Source organism: Vulpes vulpes, chromosome 12 (assembly GCF_048418805.1).
Source record: "Vulpes vulpes isolate BD-2025 chromosome 12, VulVul3, whole genome shotgun sequence".
Taxonomy (NCBI): domain Eukaryota; kingdom Metazoa; phylum Chordata; class Mammalia; order Carnivora; family Canidae; genus Vulpes; species Vulpes vulpes.
Window position 1 is genome coordinate 100,438,120 of NC_132791.1, and position 18,646 is coordinate 100,456,765.

Consider the following 18,646-nt stretch of genomic DNA (forward strand, 5'->3'; position numbering starts at 1 on the left):
GTTAAATATTCTCCAGAGAGGAGGGGCCGCATACACTGGGGCCTGTGTCACAGCGATTCCTAATTTTGCCTTTAATTTCCCCTTAGGATAATATACCCTAAAACACTTTGCATCTATAAGATGTATAAATTACTGCAATTCACAAAATATAATCCGCTGTCCACGCGTATTCACTCCTAGCGGCTGGTGAAATTCCTCGCTCGGCCTGCACGGGTGGGTTTCTGCAAGGACAAGACCTTGGGAAAGGGTGCGGTAAATGCATCCTTAGGTTGAAAGAGCAGCTGCATTAAAGTGGCTGCAAGATGATCCTAGGAGGTGGTTCGTTTTGTTTTTTTTCTGAGTTGATGTAAACCTACAGAGAAGTGAAGCGTATTGGAAGAATAAGTGAAACTCTTCTTGCAGATATTTCAAGGGAGAAATTTGGGCTGGCGAAAAGGAAGACGATGCGCTTCTTTTTTTTTTTTTTTTTTGGCCTGTGTATACTGTTTATATTTCCTGTAGTTAATATGTATCATGTTACCGTTAAAAAGTCCTTGGGCTGCCCGGGTGGCTCAGTCGGTTGAGGGTCTGCCTTCGGCTCAGGTCGTGACCCCGGGGTCCTGGGATCGAGCCCCACATCGGCCTCCCTGCTCAGCGGGGAGCCTGCTTCTCCCGCTCCCTCTGTCCCCCTCTCCCCATTCTCTCTAAGTAAATAAATAAAATTCTTTTTAAAAATCCTCCTTTTTAAGGGTTAAAAAAACGGCATTCCAATTGCTTCATTGCTTACCAAATTGGATAAAGGCCATAGATAATCTGTCTAACGTAAGGGGCACAGCTTGTTGAATGATTTAGAAATACAAACTGGAATAAGAGCGGCATATATTTGAGAACTATTAAGTCTTTTGCTGAGCCTGAAAGTAAGAGCAGTTTTTCGTCGTATAATAGAAACATCAGTTGCCAGCATCAGTCTAAACATCTGTGCTTTTCCAAAACAATCAACAAGGAAGTGACCAGGTTCACTTAAGCAAGTAGAGATCTTGGTGATTCTATAAAAAGATGTATTTGGAAAAAGCCCAGTAAAAGCCCTGTCAAACCATATTGGCATGAGGAAGCACATAATATACAAAATAAGCAAAAACAGCCCACTGAGTCTGCAGTTACGCAATCAGTGAAATCCTGTCATCATCTTTCCTAACAGAGTTCACCAAATTGAAAAGCATCGGCTCCTCCTCTTTAGTGTTGCCATGGATAACTAACTGATAGCCAAACAAAACAAACAGGGTAAGAGGGGAAATGTCACCGAGTTTCAAAAATATATCTTCAGTACTTGGACTGTTACTCTTTTCTTCTTTTTTAAAAAATAGCTTTAGCCATGATTTCTATTCTATAGAGAATAGAATATAGAGAATAGAGAGAATAGAGAGACAAAAAACAAAACAAAAAACCAAAAACTATCTCAAGTACCCATTACCAGACTGTAGGCCTTACTAAAATACACTAATCACGGGTAGCCCTAATGCTTTTTTGGTTCCAGAAAATACCAATTGGTTCTCAGGGGCGCCCGAGGAGAGAGAGCAAATGGGGGGTGGGGGTGAGACAAGGCAGGGAAGCCGTGGGGCCAGGCCCGGCCCGGCCTGGGCGCAGCGGGTTAATGAGCCAGCCCGAGGCTGGAGGCACCGTGGTCCAATCCCAGCCAAAGATTCTCTAAGAGCAAGCATGGTCTACGAGAGCGGCATCTTCTATGGGCATTAGCATGTTCCTTCTGTGGGCAGAGTCCCCTCAAATTTAGACATTAGTTCCCTGAGTAATAGTACGACACTCGCGTTCTTCTATCCCTCCAGCTAGTGGCCAACACTGAAACACAAGTTTTCTCAGTTTTCAAGCAACAGATAATCCACATCAAATTAAAGATAGCATTTAAGTCAATGTAAACACATCCTTTGGTCAACGTTCACAGTGATCCTCAAAGGCGGCAGTCCCCGGGAGACCCCGGAAACCGCATGTCCTTAGGAATGAGCTCGCATAGACGGAGCCGGGGTGGGGTTTTTCGTTTTTTGTTTTTGTTTTTGTTCTTTTTTACGCTCGTTCTTGCCAAGATTCTCCTCAAGGGCTGAGGTCCCAGTCGCCAGGTTTCTCAAAAGGAAAGGAGGGAGTTGGGTCGGCTGTTCCGGGGAGTCAGACACCTGCAGCGGAACGACGCCGCCCTGGGCCTTCCTCACTCTTGGATGGAGGAGTGGCGGAGAGGCCGGTGGTAATCCTCGGGGCTGCTGACGTGCTCGGGGAGGTCGTAGCCCCGCAGGAAGTGTCCACTGTTTTGCTGAGCAAAATAGTACAGCTGTCTGGCGAGAAGAGGTTCGACCTTTAACAAGAGATTTTAAGAGACGTTATTGAAACGTGCTCCCGAGCGCCCTGCGACTGGCTCATCGTGAACGAGCCCGTGTCTCAAGGACGGTGGAGGCCGGGGTAGGCGCCCACGGGCCAAAACACGGTGGGACGTTCCCGCGGGCGCTCACACATCCCAGGCGACCAGCCCTAGAGCTCCGAGCTTTGGCAGGTTACCGTCAGGGACGGTGCTTTTCAGTGACAGCCGCTTAAAATGTACGTTTGGCTAAGCCTAAGCGAATCAGGGACGTGACCAACCTAAAAGGCCATGGGACGTGACTAGTGAGGTTGGAGCTAACTCAGGATGACTAAGGCCAATGCACTTCTCCGCAACCACAGCCTGACGGGACGCAGGTGCAAATCCTGAGCAATTTACAATTCCTGGACCACCTAGATAATCCACAGATTTCTAAGGGAAAGGAAGAAGAAAGGGGCAAAATCTATGCAAGCAACAACACTGCTATTATGGGGAAAGAGAGGCCAATTGAACCCAAATTCATCTAGTTTGGCTATTTGTGTGGTTCATAGTCACCAAAAAAAAAAAAAAAAAAAATCAGCTCTCAGCATGTCCTCAATTTATAACATCTAAGGAAACAGAATACTTTGTTAATCAATTCCGCTATTAAATTGAGCCTTTATGTTATTTGATATATAGAAACTTGAGCATAATTCATATGAGATGCCTGAAATAAATTAAATCCATAATAAAAAGGAGTAGAACTCGTGGTGCACACCAATCCATCTTTCTTTTCCACCCCAGACACCTAGATTCCAGGGACCATTGCTTGAGGAACCCATCACTGCCTGATTCAGAGGATGCCTGGTGCACCCAGAACACCCTTAAAATCTGGTTGGTGCAGGAGTTTTTCACCAACTTTTGACATGTTATTTGTCAATACCAAGTTTACTTAGTTATTTAACAGTCCTGGGTGTTAACAAGATATTAATTATTGTATCAATTACTGGAGAGAATTCATGAAAAAGCCCTAAAATCTACAAGACTATATATATGTATATTTTTTGTTGTTGTTGTTGGTTGGTTGGTGGATTGGTTTTTGATTTTTCAAATCAAGAGGAGGAGGATTACGGGTTTACAATTAGTGTTTTATTTCAGTTTTTCAACAACAACAAAAAACATTATCAGAACTACAATATGACCTGAATATTTATATTATTGAGTATGATTTCTTTTACCTTTTTGTCTGGGCCCATTAATGACTCTCAAAGGTAGGCAGCAATGTGAAGTTCTCAAATTCAAAACTCTTAGGTATTCAAAGCTCTGTTTTCTGTGGCAAATTTATTCCAAATGCTATCTCTATAAATCCTTTTTTCTTTTCTATTTTATGAAAAAGGTGTTTACTTGCTGCAGTCGAACCTACTTCAAACTCTGCTAGAGAACACTGGTGGTCTGAGCTACTTAAACTCCTTGACAGAGTTAGCTTCCTCCAAATAACACATGGCCCTCAGTTTCCACTAGTTAAATAATGTCTAAAAATCCAGAAATAAAAGGGGATTTGGGAAACATTTGGGGGAACAGCAAAATACTTAAGTCAATGGACAGCTTCCCATTTGGAAAGAGCTTCTCCGTTGAGTGGAAGTCAGCTAGACGGCATTTTACAGGCAATATTAAATATGGAGAATATTAAGGGGACACTTTTACGACCAGTCCTTTTAAATCCTTATAAAACAGGAATAGGACAGTGTCATGATGGGACAAAGAAGCCCACGGTGCAGGTTTGATGAGTAGACATCTAGGGCTGGGAAGAACTTGTGGGTCCCTGGACTCCCAGCACCATTCACTGGGCCATGCTTCCTCCCTTAGGATGTTCCCATCACTTGACATATATTTGTATTTGAGAATTTTCTAAATGGGACCCTACCCCTGATGGAAAATAGGGAAACTACATCATTTGAATGGGACTAAATACTCACGTGAGCAGTGATGAGCTTCCTTTGCCTCTGAGGATCTGGAAACTCTTCCCCGAAGCACAGAGTTACCTGGAATCTTGGCAGGGGACGGCCATGGTGAGCAAAAGCTTGCAGCTCTAGAGAACCCCACAAGAAAAAGACAGAAACAAACGACCCTGATCAGAAACGATCCTTGAACGTGCCGGGTTAAAATGGGAGGCAGAAGCTCACTGCTGATTTGGAAAACTGAAGGAGTGAGTATTCTTTATTTCTCTCAGTGGGATTTCTAACCTCAGACCCCAACAGAGAATTGCATGTCCACGTCCGTATGTGTGCTTTTCCCGAGACAGCTCTAGGTTTCACCTGATTCTTTATGGGAAACGTGCCCTGCAGATGAAGACTCTTGACTTGTAGCCCTGGAGCCAGGGCAGTGCGAAGGGTAGGAGAAAGGAGTGAAGGCTGAAGGAAAAGGAAAAGCAATGTAGCTACATTGAGGCAAAAGAATAATTTATATAAAGGAGAAATTTCATTTAAAAAAAAATCAAAATTGGGACGCCTGGGTGGGTCAAGGGTTGAGTATCTGCCTTCAGCCCAGGGTGTGACCCCGGGGTCCCAGGATCGAGTTCTGCATCGGGCTCCCTGCAGGGATCCTGCTTCTCCCTCTGCCTGTGTCTCAGTGCCTCTCATGAATAAATAAATAAAATCCTTAAAAAAATATTTAAAAATAAATAAATAAATAAAAATGTTCTGATTATTTAAAAATGTCATCTCAAAACAGCTGAGCGCTTATAATCCGGTATCTGGGCCAGTCGGGACTTCTCCATGACTCAGGCGCCCCTGCAAATGCTTTCCTGTTATCTTGGGGACTGAGCACCAGCTCTGGGCAGCTGCCTCCTGCTTGGCGCGGAGCCTAAACTGTGGGACTTTGGGCTGACTTGTTGCCTGTCTCCTGCGACAGACGTTGCTTTGGAAGGAGAAAGGGGGCAGCCCGGGTGGCTCAGCGGTTTAAGCGACACCTTCAGCCCAGGGCGTGATCCTGGAGACTTGGGATCGAGTCCCAAGTCGGGCTCCCTGCATGGAGCCTGCTTCTCCCTCTGCCTCTCTCTCTCTCTCTCTCTCTCTGTCTCATGAATAAATAAATAAAAATCTTTAAAAAAAAAAAAACAAAAGGAAGGAGAAAGGTAGTGATGAAGCACCCGGCCCCACCCTGGTGGGTGTGTGGACCCTCCAGGCACCCCTCCCCGGGAAGGGCGAGGAGCAGGGAAGCCGCACGTGCAGTCCCTGGCACTGACCCGGCCCCTCGCCCACGTCCAGGAGGACCCTAAGACTCCAGCTGCTCCTAAGCCTTCCCTCCCAGCAGTTAAATGTCACGCCTGCAGAGGAAGGACCCGCAGTACCACTACACCTCCTGCAAGCCGAATGCACAGCATCTTGATCAGATACGCGCCTTGTGCACCTCCAGGCTCTGCCTTCAGGGGCCGTCCCTAGGAGTCTGCGAATCCTGAATGGGCAGATATCAAAGATCTTCACTGTGCTCGTCAACTGAAGCGAAGTTTCTAACTAACTCACTGCACTGCTTGACTTCCTGCTTTTTTTTTTCTTCCAGAATTCAAATCAAGCCTAACTGACTCAGTCAGATGTGTCGCAGGCATTCACACTGCTGAGGCCCGAGCCTCCACCTACACGCGCCAGCCAGACTGGCGAGTCGGCACAGTTCTCCGAAAAAGACACATCTCAAATGCTTGATAATACGAGAACATTCTGTGGGAATCCTTGATTATGCAGAAGCTGGTCTGCACAGCTGCAGTGTTTGAGTTCACAGGTTCCTCCCTGAGCCTCAGGGACCACTTCAAGATAAGGGGGTGTAGTGAGCAAAAAGCTCAGCCCCTGGTTACGAGGAACCAAAAACAACGCTTGCTCACAGATAAACGTTGAACCCTGGGCAGGTGAACTGAGCCCGGGGTGCTCGGGGCCGGGCCTCAAGCCCTGTGCCTCTTGTCCGGGTCCAGCTCTCAGCGCCTGGGACTTGAGGGGCACGTACAGCCTCGTGACGTGGGAGGATCTGACCTTCCTAAAACACACGTGGCGAGAAACTCACAGACACCAGTGTCCTTCCTCGGGGACGCCCTGACTAAAGCCCTAGGCGGCTTCTTCAGAGTCCAAAGAGCCCAAGACCCACGGTCTCTGAGGAGACCCAGTGCCCGCGGACCCCTCGGCCTCCGCTGCAGACAGGGGAGGTGCAGACAGGACGGCCCCCAGCAGCCCCCGAGCCACCCCGGGCTGCCCCCCGTGATCACCACGCCGGGCCCAGCGTGTGCAGAAGTCACGGTGTGGACCTGGAGGCAGTTCTGCCGATGCCGGAGAAAGGGACGTGCAGGCCTGCAGGCCCTTCTCAGCCTGGTGCTGCCACGGGTCTGGCACTCACAGACCCACGTCTCCCTCTTCCTCTTGTCACACCTCCTAGTCAAGGGCCAGTCATATAGGGACATACCCATTTGGGGGCGGGGGGGTGGCACCAAAGAGAATTTGGATGAGCCTACACCCATCTGGGGAACCTAAACCCAAAAGGCTGAGCAACTGTCAGTCGTACCAAAGCACGCAGGTGCTTCACGTTTCTGTTTTAAATGAATTGAATCAGAAGCGTATTCACGGAAAGGAGAGGGACCTGAAGACCCAAAGACATGGGCATTTCTGAAAGGTACTTATCAAAGAGTAGCTTAAGGACAGGGCACAGAAAGAGTGGACAGCCGAGAGAACAGCTTTCTCCCCCAAAAAGAGGCTTCATCAATATAGATGACGGCCAAATGGATCCTCTGGATGAAGCTTCAGCACGAATGTGGCCAGTGGTTTCACAAAAGCCAGCCCAGGACTAATTTACTTGTCATGAAATCAAAACTTACTAGTTTTAGAAAATCTCACTTGAGACGTGTATACCGTAGAGATACCTCAAAGCCTTCTCACGATTTCCCCTTTGCAAAGCCGGTTCCGCACACTCCCTCCTCGTCCCCCCTGCTGGAGGGCGTCTGCATGGGGCACCGCATCCCACAGCCAAGAACCCTAACGGTACACCTCTGACCCTTATCATTTTCCAAGGGACCTTAACAAATAGTAGCTTGCTGGGATCCTGCTACCAGTAAAGCGTGAACCTTCTGCGTCGGTGACTATCGGTTGAATCCCAGAATTTCTAGCTGTCCGCCTGGGCCACAATCCCCTGGAGCAAGCTCCCTTCTCTTCATGTGCCTCTGCCGATGGAGAGGAGCGGGTGGTAGAGGCAAAGGTGAGAGGTGAACACACAGGAACCCTATCTCGGGTCACGCAGGGTGGGCTCAGGGGCTCCTAGATGGAGGACCTCCGCTTGGGGTGGGAGTGACCATCTGTTTGGACCATGGTGGTGGGCACCGCGTCACCCCCTCTGTTCTGTGTCTCAGGCTCACAGGCATGGGATGCTCCATTCTAACAGAGAATTTGGCGCGTTACCTGCTAAAAACTGCTGTGTGTCGAAGAGCTTGCAGGTCTGGTCCCTCTCCAGTTTGTTGGGCCTGTCACTGCACAGTGCCAGGGGCCCATCCCAGTAGATCCTGCTTTGGCACAGTCTTTTGGCATAAAGCCCGTCGGGGGCCATCCAGAGGACCACACCCCTCTCCAAGTGGCTCAGAAGTTTCTCGATGTTTTTCCTCTGGCCATTATCCTCTGGGTAGGGGAACAGGACCTGGTCCAGGTTACTGGCATCGTAGGTGTGCCCGTGGGAGATCCGACAGCCTTCTGGGCTCGATGTGGTCAGCTCTTTCACCAGGATCTCCCGGTAGTACAAGCAGATGTGCAGTCGGCAGTCTGCAAACACAGAGATTTCAAGGTCAGTGCCAACGGACCTAGGAGCACTGGACACCCATCAGGATCCCAAACTAGGCGACCAGAACACGTGCGCTTGGGGGGACCCTGGTATCAGTACCAGGATATTCCACAAAAACTAGAAAGTTCCAGCTTAAGGAAGTTCAGGAAATGCTGTACGCCCTCATCTCCCTCCTGGAGCCACAGACAGTAACAGATATTAAAGAAATCCTGCAAGAAACCTATTGAATTTACGTGGCCAAAGATTTCTTCTCATGGAAGGGGATCACGCCTTACATCGTTTTTCTGCACGATGTATTTGACTTGTGTCAGACACTTTCTGTGTCATTGTTTTAGTGTTGATGCTGGCGGTGATGACAAGAATCGTGTCTAAAATACTAAGGCACGTAGCACTGAACAAAATTCATCTTCGAGCATGGCGATCAGCTTTGATTTTTTGGAGGAGGCAAAGCCTAAGTTTAATTCCTACTAGCAGAGAGATATAATGGTGTTTCAATAAATAAAAATATTTACATCTGAAACGGCCCTAAACTACCATTATGACGTCACTTACATTAAGATATATATATACACACGCAAGTGCCCATTGAGGTCTTAGGGAAGGTAAGCTGTAAGACTCTAACAGCAGTGACCTCTGGGTGGTAGGAATGCAAGGTTTTTGTTTTCCAGTTTTGCCTTTCCGATGGTCATGTTAGTTTTTGTGCTGTGTATGTATGTACAACTTGTATAAAAAAATTAATTCATGAGGAAAGAAAAGAATCCATGGAGAAAAAGATGTTCTAAGGCTAAAATAACTATTATATCTATTATATCTATTATAGATAGAAATTATATCTATTATATCCATCAGTAAACCCACCTTATGGTGGGAAATTTTCCTTCAGAATATGACCCACAGACTGAAAGGACCAAGGTCGGTCTGCAAAGGGCCCCTTCACCGAAGCGCGGAAGGGCTCACGGGCCGGAGCGAGCCATCCATGACTGTGGGGGACCCAGGAACGGGAATCGCGGCTCGGCCAATGTGCTCGAGGTTGATCATTCATCTGTATTGTGCATATTCCCAAGAAAGTGACCCACAAAAGCCTCTTATTCCCCAAAGGTTGGTTTTGAGACTGAACCCTCATCACCATCTCTGTCCTCCACTCCAATTCCTGTGGCTGTAAACGCACTAGCTGGGAGCCGGGCTCTCACGTAGAGCGTTGGGCACCCGAGGCGACCCGCAGGGCAGGCCTCATTGCATCTAACGTCCTCAGGAATCACGAGGTCACAGCGACATAATAGCTGTTTACCCCCCCACCCTCCAGGCACCCACACAGGTCTTAGGTGCTTAAGAGAAGGCTTAGAACGTTTCTAAAAACAAGCACAAATCTTGCTGCTCAGAAACACCCCCCTTCCGTCCCGTAGGACCATGTGAGAAAAGAGGCAGCAGCCTCGTTCAGAGCTGTAGAGCCGAGAAGAGGTAAGTGGTGAACCTGGAAGCAGGAAAGGTGCCCGGAATCCCTGCCACCTTGATAATTTATTTTATTCCATCACTGTTTTGTTTTTTTTTTTAAAGCCCGAGGGGAAGGGGATAATTCATTCTGAAGCTTAGGCTACTCATGTTTAACATAATTACGCATCTCATTTTAAAACAACCCAAAATACTATCCAAAAATAAATAAATAAATATACAGGCAACACATACGTTTCATGAACCTTGAGGTGCCTTCCTTAAAACAGGTAGGATCTCTGAGCTTGTAGGAATCCTTTTAGAAGTGAAACTCTGAAAGCAGATCTAATCCAAATTTTTCGCAAGACATACCGAAATTCAGAGGAAGAGCACCACGTCCATTGCTTTCAGGCGCACAAATGGCAGAGAGGGGAGCAGGACTCCCGTCCCCAGGAGGCCAGACAGGAAGACCTACCTGTGACTAAGCCTGGAAGGATGATCAGCTTTTCAAAATGAGAAACCCTTGTGTATTTTTTCTAAGAGATTCTACTACATTGAGAGAATATTGGCTGAAGCGGGGCCAATATTGGTGTATCGAGCTGGGGCGTTTGCGTGTTCCTGGAAATTCAGATAGTTGTCGGTGGAAACCTTAAAACGACTGGACTCAAGCCAGCATTCAGAATCAAAAGCTGGCTTCTCGGTGCTGAGTGTTCTGCCGATGCTTCTGGCTCACACCCGCGGGAGTCAGATGTGTCCACACCGGCTCTAGCCCGGGTGGAAGAAGCCAGTGCCTCGGCCTGTGCCCGGGGACACCACCCCCACCCCGCACCCACCCCAGCAAGTGTACCCGAAGGTGGAAGGTGAGGGCGGGGCGCGGGTAGCCTGCTGTGCGGCTCCAGGAGGGAACGCTGCACTCACCTGAGAGCGCCAAGGCTTCGGCAGACCTTATGCTTGGCTCTATGGGGATTCCTGGGGCCTGGGACTCAGGCGGGGCACAAGCATAAAAGGTTCCTGTCACCTGGCAACCTGCATTCGTAAATAAGAGTCAGATAATGTCTAAACAGAGTCTGTCCAACCAAGACGCAAGGGAGGTCTCCTCTCCCTGGGTTGTGGCCGCTGAGCCCCCGGGGACGCACCAGCCCTGGGAGGGAAGCGCCAGGGGCCCTGCGGGGAAGACTGGGGGCATCCTCCAGGGGCAAAGAGAGGCCGAAGCCCAAATCAGGGAAAACACAAGACTGAAGGAGGAAGGAGGGTTTTCAGAGCCGGAAGGAAACCTGGAACCATCCTTCTGTAAGTTTCTCTCTCTCGTCTTAAACTCAGCGAGTACCTCCGTCACCTCACATAACCACCCTGTGCGTGTGCTGCGTTGGGGGGATACTCAAGCTCTGCTCTCCTGCGGCTTTTAATACGATGCAGTATTGCGGACTGTCGTCACCATGGGTGTTCGGGTCCCCAGGGCTCGCTGGTCCGCTACCCGCCAGTCCGTACCTGTGAGCGGCGTCCCTCCGTAACTACCCTGACCAACGGGATGACCCAGGTCAAGGAGATCTACCCTGTCCTGTCCACACAGCGGGGTCATAGGAGAGCTGAGAGCTCAGGTCTGCCTGAGTTCCGCTGCCAAAGGGCCCAATCAAAAACTTACAAGTTGTTCACACCACATTTATCTAACTCTCTATTCCTGGGCTCAGGAGCAAAACCGAACCATGAGCCCTGGCTGCCCAGTAGCTGCAGGTCACGTTACGCAATAACGGAGAAAGAATATGTAATAGGACACGGTTTTGGTGGCACCTCATCTGCTGTCAACTATGCCTCCACGCCGAGTGTGCCAATCCCGTATTTCCGTAGAGTTCGAGGCATTGCCCTGTTACTGAGGTTCTTATTCAACAGAGCCCGATGCACTAGACACAGGAGTGAACCTCAGCAAGCGGTTCCAGGGGGGCCAACTCCTCCACGGCGGGATGGAAAGCAACCTTTGTTGCAAATCGCTCTTGAAACGCTAGTGCAATCAAATTCTGGGCTTTTCTGGAAACTTGCCACTGAACATGAATCTCAAATCCCGTAACGCCAAAACCGACTTGAACACGATCAGTAAAAAGGGAGCTGACCACATTGCGAAGAACCCAGTACTCCTAGAACACACAGAAGGATCCGATCCTGACCCGCTCGGGATTCCTACCCAACCACCTAACCCCGAGTCCTGGAAGCCTGTGCTCCGCTCGGTACACCGTGAGGTTCTCTCTGCGGGGTTAACCGGTGCTTCCACAGAGACATCTCACCTCGACGTCTGGGGAGCTCCTACGGGCAGAGGACCCCAAGCGCCCGGGGTAGGCGAAGCTCTGGACCCAACACCTCTGCGGCTTTTCTCTTCTTAGTATTTACTCATTGCATTCGTACTATCACTTCTAGTCCCCAAATCACTCTGATGGGCACCGCATCGGGGTCGGGGTAGGTGAACTCCCGGCCCTGTGGGGCTCGAGCTCCTGAGCTCAGGATGGAGAGCCACATGCTCCATGAGCTGAGTGGCCGGTGGCCGGGGGGCACAGTCAGCTCCTGGGGTCCCGTAGGGGAGGGCCCAGCACAGCTGGAGCACGCCCACTTAGGGGCGGCCAGAAAGCGGCAGAGCAGCAAGGCCATCGGTCCCGTCAGCATTCGGGACAGTCCCGGGGGAAGGCTGACCAAATCTATCACTTTTCGCCCAAGATTATTTAGGGAAGATGAAAGATGCTAACCTATCAGACAGAGAACTCAGGAGACAGAGCCAACCAGCCTGACGTCTGAGACCCCCTGGCTTCAACGAAAGGCTGGGTTCGGGGACCCGAGGTCGAACTCCAGCCCCTCGGTTTTCACTGGGTAACTTTGGGCATTCCTTATGTGGTGCGATTTTGCCCCAAAAACAGCAGGGCAGTTTGTAGCTGCCTGGGTTAGGTCTCTGCAATGTTTATTTTCTTGTTTTTATGTATTCATTCATTTATTTTGACATTAGTGCCCCCTTTCATTTTTTCTGCTTATTTTTTTTTAATTTTTTTAAAAAAGATTTCTATTCATTTCCTTGAGAGAGAGAAGCAAGAGAGCGCAAGGGGGGGGGGTGAGGGCAGAGAGAGGGAGAAGCGGGCCCCCCACTGAGCAGGGAGCCTGTTGGGCCTGGTCCCAGCCCAGCGTGAAGGGAACCAGGGCAGACCCTAACCGAGTAAGCAGCAGCCGCCCGGAACCATGCCTGTGATGTTTAAATAAGGTCTCGCATCAGGCGGTGGGCAGCCAGGTGCTGGCACAGGTAGGCCGCTGTCAGCAAGCCTTGGAGCACCTCCAAGGTGGAGAGCACCCTCTCTCCCTCACTGCCCGGGAGAAGGGCAGGAGCCGGGGCAGCGCCCGGGATGGGTCGGGGGAGGCCGGGGCCCCGGGCCAGGTGTGCTCTGCTGCACCCCTTACCGTTTTCACAAGCCGGGCCCTGCCAGTGGTGGCCGCGGGATCCAAACGTCACCGGACACTGATACGGGATCTCCGCATGGGGCTGATCGGGGATGTACTCCCTCCAGCCTCGCTCGTGGGGAGGCATCATGTAGTTATGAACCTGCTAAAGGAATATGAGGGCGCGGCTGAGACGAAAAGCCACCAGCCGGGCAGGGACCAGCGGCTGCCCTGCGAGAAGGGGGCCGATTCCTTTTAATCAGCTCCCCGCAGAACCTCTGAAGTCGCTCACAGCTGCATCGTTTTATCATCTCGAGAGACTCTGGGGTGAAAAGCTCATCACACTAGGTGGAAAGTAGCCATAAAGACTCAAGAGGCACAATGAAGACAGTGTTGTAAGGAACGATTTGTCTAAAGCTTCGTCATATGGCTGAACCTGGCACCAAAAGTCCTGCAGGGAAATCTGCTTTCTCCTACCCACCAGAGTGAAGCAAACAGAGCCGTAATTCACATCAGAAAAGTCTGAGGAGATCAGCTGCCCTGTGGTTTCACATGATAAAGCGCTACTTCCAAAAATTTTCATCTCCCCGAAAAGATGTTTCCCAGATTTCAGAATCAGGTGAAATCTGCGCTAACGGGCAGACGCGTTCGCCTCTCCTCTCCTGAAAACCAGCACCGAGAGCAACACCAGGTGGGAAGTGAGACATTCGTCCCATGATTGGGGACGGGGTTCAGCTGGTTGACTAATAACAAAAACAAAGTGCTGCTGTTTTTGTTTGTTCACTTTTCCTGCTGCGTGGGGCCCGCTGGCTCACGTGGCCTCGCCCAGACCCAGCCTCCCCTTCCAGGAGCCTGTACCCTCCGCCGTACCTGCGCTGGCAGCGAGGTGTAGGGAGCCGTCATGGTGTAGGGGTGGCTCATGGTCATCTGCGGGTCCTCCAGGGTGAGCTGCTTTGCTCCTACGCGTTTGGGCCAAAGGCAAATGGCAGAGTGTGAAAAAAGGAACTGTCATAAGTAAAAGTGAAATCTTAGAAAAATGCATGAGAGTTTAATTCCTAGAAGGCATAACGGTGTTGACAAATAAGACAGTTTTTCAGCCATTCCCAGGGGCGATTAGCCCTTAAAGTGATTTCTGCGAGGTCTGACTTATGTAGGACAGGTAGGGAGGGAGCTGGAACGCCGCATGTGAGTGCACCTCGTCACACGCAGGGGCCCACCAGCAGGATGTGCCACAGGTGGAGTCATCTGTCTGGTTTGTGTGAAATGCAGATTCTTGAGCTCTACTCTGACACGCTGGTCAGGAACTTGGAAAGAGAAGACCCGAATTTCAATAAGCATCCCAATTGGCCACAGTATACTCTAAAAAATCGGCATTTTTATTACTATGATTAGTAATACTACCTGCACGCTTCCTTTCTACAGAATGGTCACGTGAAATACCGATAAGTAAAGATAAACTTTGAATGGGTTTTCTTTTCTTTTTTTTTTTTGGAAAAAATGGGCCCATATCTGACACCAGTAGAAATAACTAAGAAACATGCGCACACATGGATGTGCGTACGCCTGCGGGCAGAGAGCTGGAACCTGAGAAGTTATCCCACACTAGCACAGGAGCTTCAGTTCATGGCCCTGAGGATTTGGGCAAAGAGCCTGTTGGGCTTGAACATGAGGCAGGAGGCAGGCAGGCTATAAAAAGAAAGAAAGAAAAAAAATAGAAAGAAAGAAAGAAAGAAAGAAAGAAAGAAAGAAAGAAAGAAAAGAAGAAAGAAAGAAAGAAAAGAAGAAAGAAAGAAAGAAAGAAAGAAAGAAGAAAGAAAGAAAGAAAGAAAAGAAGAAAGAAAGAAAGAAAGAAAGAAAGAAGAAAGAAAAGAAAGAAAGCAAGAAAGAAAGAAAGCAAGAAAGAAAGAAAGAAAGAAAGAAAGAAGAAAGAAAGAAAAGGGAAAGGAAAGATAAGAAAAACCGACCCTCAGAATGAGATTGAGGCCTCAAGGGTGTCAGGCTGCCCATGTTCCGTACCCCAGTCTAGGAAGTCCCACCTTTTTTGGCGCCCTCAGGCACAATCCTGTACACTTTGTAGGGGTCCGAGATGTCCAGCTGGCTCCTCTCCACCAGCTCCTCAAAGTCATTGCTCTTGTTCAAAGCGCATCGTAAGCGCGTCTTCCAGGTCGGAGGGTCGGGCTTGTCTATGCCTTCTCGGAACTTTCCTTTAAATAGTGCCCAAGCCTTGTGGGAACGAAGGGAGGAGGCAAAGTTAAAATACAAGGTTTTTTTCTTTTTAATAATAAATTTATTTTTTGTTGGTGTTCAATTTGCCAACATACAGAACAGAAAAAAAAGAACCTGAGAATTGTATTTCTAAAGGGAAGAATGAGGCTTCTGCGATTTACACCGGACAGAAGCCCAGCAGGTGTCCTCCTGGTGGAGCAGTTTCAGCTTTGGGCTCTATCAGGGCTTCCCGGAGGTCTGGGTGCTTAGGGGGAGGTCTGGGTGCTTGGGGGGAGGTCTGGGTGCTTCGGGAGGGTGGGGAGGGGCAAAGAGCACCTGGGCTCTGGTCACTGCATCTGCAATTCTCTGTCCGGGAGCTGGGGGAGCTGCGGGGGGCAGTGGGGGGGCCTGCAGGGGAGGCTGTAGGGGGGCTGCGGGGTGGGCTGCAGGGGAGGCTGCAGGGGAGGCTGCAAGGGGGGCTGGGGGTGGGCTGCAGGAGGGGGGCTGCGGGGGCTGGGGAGGCAGGGAGGGACAGCGGGGGACCTGCAGGGGGGGCTGCGGAGGAGCAGGGGTGGCTGGGGCTGTGGAGGCTCAGACCCTCCAGGGACTCCCCGCGGAGTCCCCAGGCCGCCGCGCTCCGCCTGCAGGTGTCGGCGGTCCCTGTCCCGGAGCGCAGGTCGCTGGGCGCCCCGGGGTCATCCCACCCCCACACTCAGACCCAGACCAGGCCCGGAAGGAGACCTGGAAGGAGGGAGTCAGAGGGACGCGGAGATAGGGACGCGCGGGGAGGGGAGGCCAGATGGGGGGGGCAGTCTCCGGGGACCACGCGGCCGGGGCGGGAGGGCGGGGCGGGAGGACGGGCCCAGCACCCCCCGCCCCAGGTACCGGGTTGGCGGCCGGGATGCTCCCCGCGCCCCGCGCCCGCCCCACCTTGAAGAGCGCCGCGTCCTCCTCGCGGTTGTAGTCCTGCTTGCCCGCGTGCTTCCAGGGGATGCGGAAGATGCTCTTGTCCTCGTTCTCCCACACGAGCCCCGGGTACTTGCCGCTGTCGATCTGGTCGATGAGCCACTGGCGGAGCTTCCCGTTGCCGCAGCTCACGGCGCTCATGCCGAAGTCCCCGCCGCGGCCGCCGCCCTCCAGGTTCATGCCCCGCCGCGCTCCGCCGCCGCCTGCCCGCGCCCCGACACCGGCGTCAGCGCCGCACCCGCACCCGCACCCGCACCCGCACCCGCACCTGCACACGGCACCCGGCACACGGCACCCAGCACCCGGCACCCAGCACCCAGCACCCGGCACCCAGCACCCAGCACCCGGCACCCGGCACCCGGCACCCGGCCCCGCGCAGACGCCCGGCACGTGGGGCGCCCGCCGTCCGTGCGCTCCCGGGGCCCGACCTCCCCATCCCGGTCCCCCCCGGGGCCCCCCAGCCCCCCCCCCGGCCCCGCACCTGCACCGCCCCCGGGGCCCAGCCGCGCACCGCACCCGACCGAGGCCGAGCGCCCCGGGGACACGGGCCGAGGAGCCGCGAGGTCCCAGGGCCCCCCCACCCCCGGCAGCCGCGGAGGCCCCGGTGACCGAGGACCCCTCGGGACCCCCCCTGGGCCGCGGACTGGGACCCTTAGTCCTGCGCGGAGCCCCCCGCAGCCCCTTGGCCGCATCCCGCCCCCCGCGTGGCCTCGGGGGCCCGGGCTGAGCTGGGGCGCCCTCCGCGGAGCCCGCAGCAGGGTCCCCGGGATGGGGGCCGGGGATGGGGGCCGGGAATGGGGGCCCGGGGATGGGGACCCGGGGGGCCGGGGATGAGGGCCCGGGGATGGGGGCTCGGGTATGGGGGCTGGAGGTTGGGGGCCCGGGGATGGGGGCCCGGGAATGGGGGCCCGAGCTGAGCTGGGGCGCCCTCCGCGGAGCCCGGAGCAGGGTCCCTGGGATGGAAGGCCGGGGATGGGGGCTCGGGGATGGGGGCCGGGGATGGGGGCCGGGGATGGGGGCTCGGGGATGGGGGCCGGGGATGGGGGCCGGGGATGGGGGCCCGGGAATGGGGGCCCGGGGATGGGGGCCAGAGGTTGGGGGCCCGGGGATGGGGGCCCGGGGATGGGGGCCGGAGGTTGGGGCCGGGGATGGGGGCCCGGGCCGAGCCGGGGCGCCGTCCGCAGCAGGGTCCCCGGGATGATGGGTCGGGGGATGCGTCCCCGGGATGGGGGGCCGCGGGGTCGGGGCACGGGGTGAAGGGGGCCGGGACTCTGCGAGGCGCCGTCCGCAGCAGGGCCCCGGGATGGGGCCGGGGCCGGGGCCGGGGCCGGGTTCGGGCCTCCCCAGGACGCGCTCCCCCCAGCCCCCGCCCGCGCCCCCGCCCCGCCGCGACCTTACCTCGCCCCCGACTCAGCGCTGAGGCCGCGCTGGTCCCAAGTTCAACTGGTGAAGCCGAGTAAGTGTCGAGGTGGGAAAGAGGAACTTATAAAGCTTAAAAGCCCGCTGGGGCGGAGCCGGGGGCGGAGCTGGGCGGGCAGCGCGGCGGGACCCGGGTCCGGGGAGGGGGCGCTGCTGGCGGGGACGCGGCGCGGTGGGGGAGGCCGGGCCGGGCCGCGGGAGCGCGTGGCGGGGGGGGGGGGGGGGGGGGCGGGGGCACGGGGGGCGCTGGGAGACTGGGGGTGCTGGGGGGACAGGGGTGCTGGGGGACGGGGGTGCTGGGGGACGGGGGGTGCTGGGGGACGGGGGGTGCTGGGGGACGGGGAATGCTGGGGGACGGGGGGTGCTGGGGGACGGGGGATGCTGGGGCACGGGGGGTGCTGGGGGGCGCTGGGCGCACGGGGGGTGCTGGGGGGACGGAGGTCTCTGGGCGCACGGGGGGCTCTGGAGACACGGGGGTCTCGGGACACGGGGGGGCTCTGGGCGCACGGGGGCTCTGGAGGGGACCCCGTGTGCCGGGGGGACCCCGTGTGCCGCGGGGCCCCCGTCCGCTGTGCCCGGGCAGGCCCAGCACCGCGCGGGGCGAGCGCACCTGCAGCAGGCGGGCGGCGGGCCCCCGCGGGAGGCTTCCTGCCCAGGGCGGGGCGCGGAAGGGGACCTCGCTGAGCTCTCCTGGCGGCTCCTGGCGGCGGCGCGGCGAGGGCGGGAAGTGGGGCCCGGTGCAGGGGACCTCACCTGCACAGCTTGCACCCGAGCCCGAGCAGCCGCGGCGGACGCGGCCCCCCTCCCCCGGGATGCAGCTGGCGCCTCGAGCCCCCAGGAGCTGAGAAATCGGGAGGGAACTCGGGGCTCCCCTGGAGCTGGGCAGCGCCTCGGAGGCCGTCTGCGAGCTGGAAACGCTCCCAGACCTCTGTGTCCATTAAAGCAGGGTCCCCAGGTGATGAGCGGCCCCCCCCCCCGACCCAGTTAAGGCAGCAGGAGGGCGGGGGGGGGGGGGGTCTGCAAGCGCCCAGCCCTGCGCTTCAGTTCACCTTGCAATGACCGCGCCTAACCTCAGTCCGGCAGGAAGAGACTTGCTGGTGGGGC

General features: G+C 54.2%; 1 protein-coding gene across 2 annotated transcripts; it reads right to left on the bottom strand.

The window, feature by feature from the left end:
- Positions 1-323: 323 nt before the first annotated feature.
- Positions 324-17,659, bottom strand: IRF4 (interferon regulatory factor 4). Of its 2 annotated transcripts, none has more exons than XM_025986958.2 (9): positions 17,522-17,659; positions 16,088-16,326; positions 14,989-15,175; positions 13,823-13,911; positions 12,974-13,118; positions 10,466-10,573; positions 7,747-8,100; positions 4,294-4,406; positions 324-2,338 (listed from the first exon to the last, which is right to left on the bottom strand). In XM_025986958.2, exons 2-9 carry the CDS (start codon positions 16,301-16,303, stop codon positions 2,195-2,197), a joined length of 1,356 nt encoding a protein of 451 aa, XP_025842743.1. In that variant the 5' UTR covers positions 16,304-16,326; positions 17,522-17,659; the 3' UTR covers positions 324-2,194. The 2 variants fall into 2 exon arrangements, with proteins under 2 accessions (XP_025842743.1, XP_025842744.1); XM_025986959.2 differs by having other exon boundaries at positions 1,021-2,338; positions 12,974-13,115.
- Between the last annotated feature and the right edge of the window lie 987 nt (positions 17,660-18,646).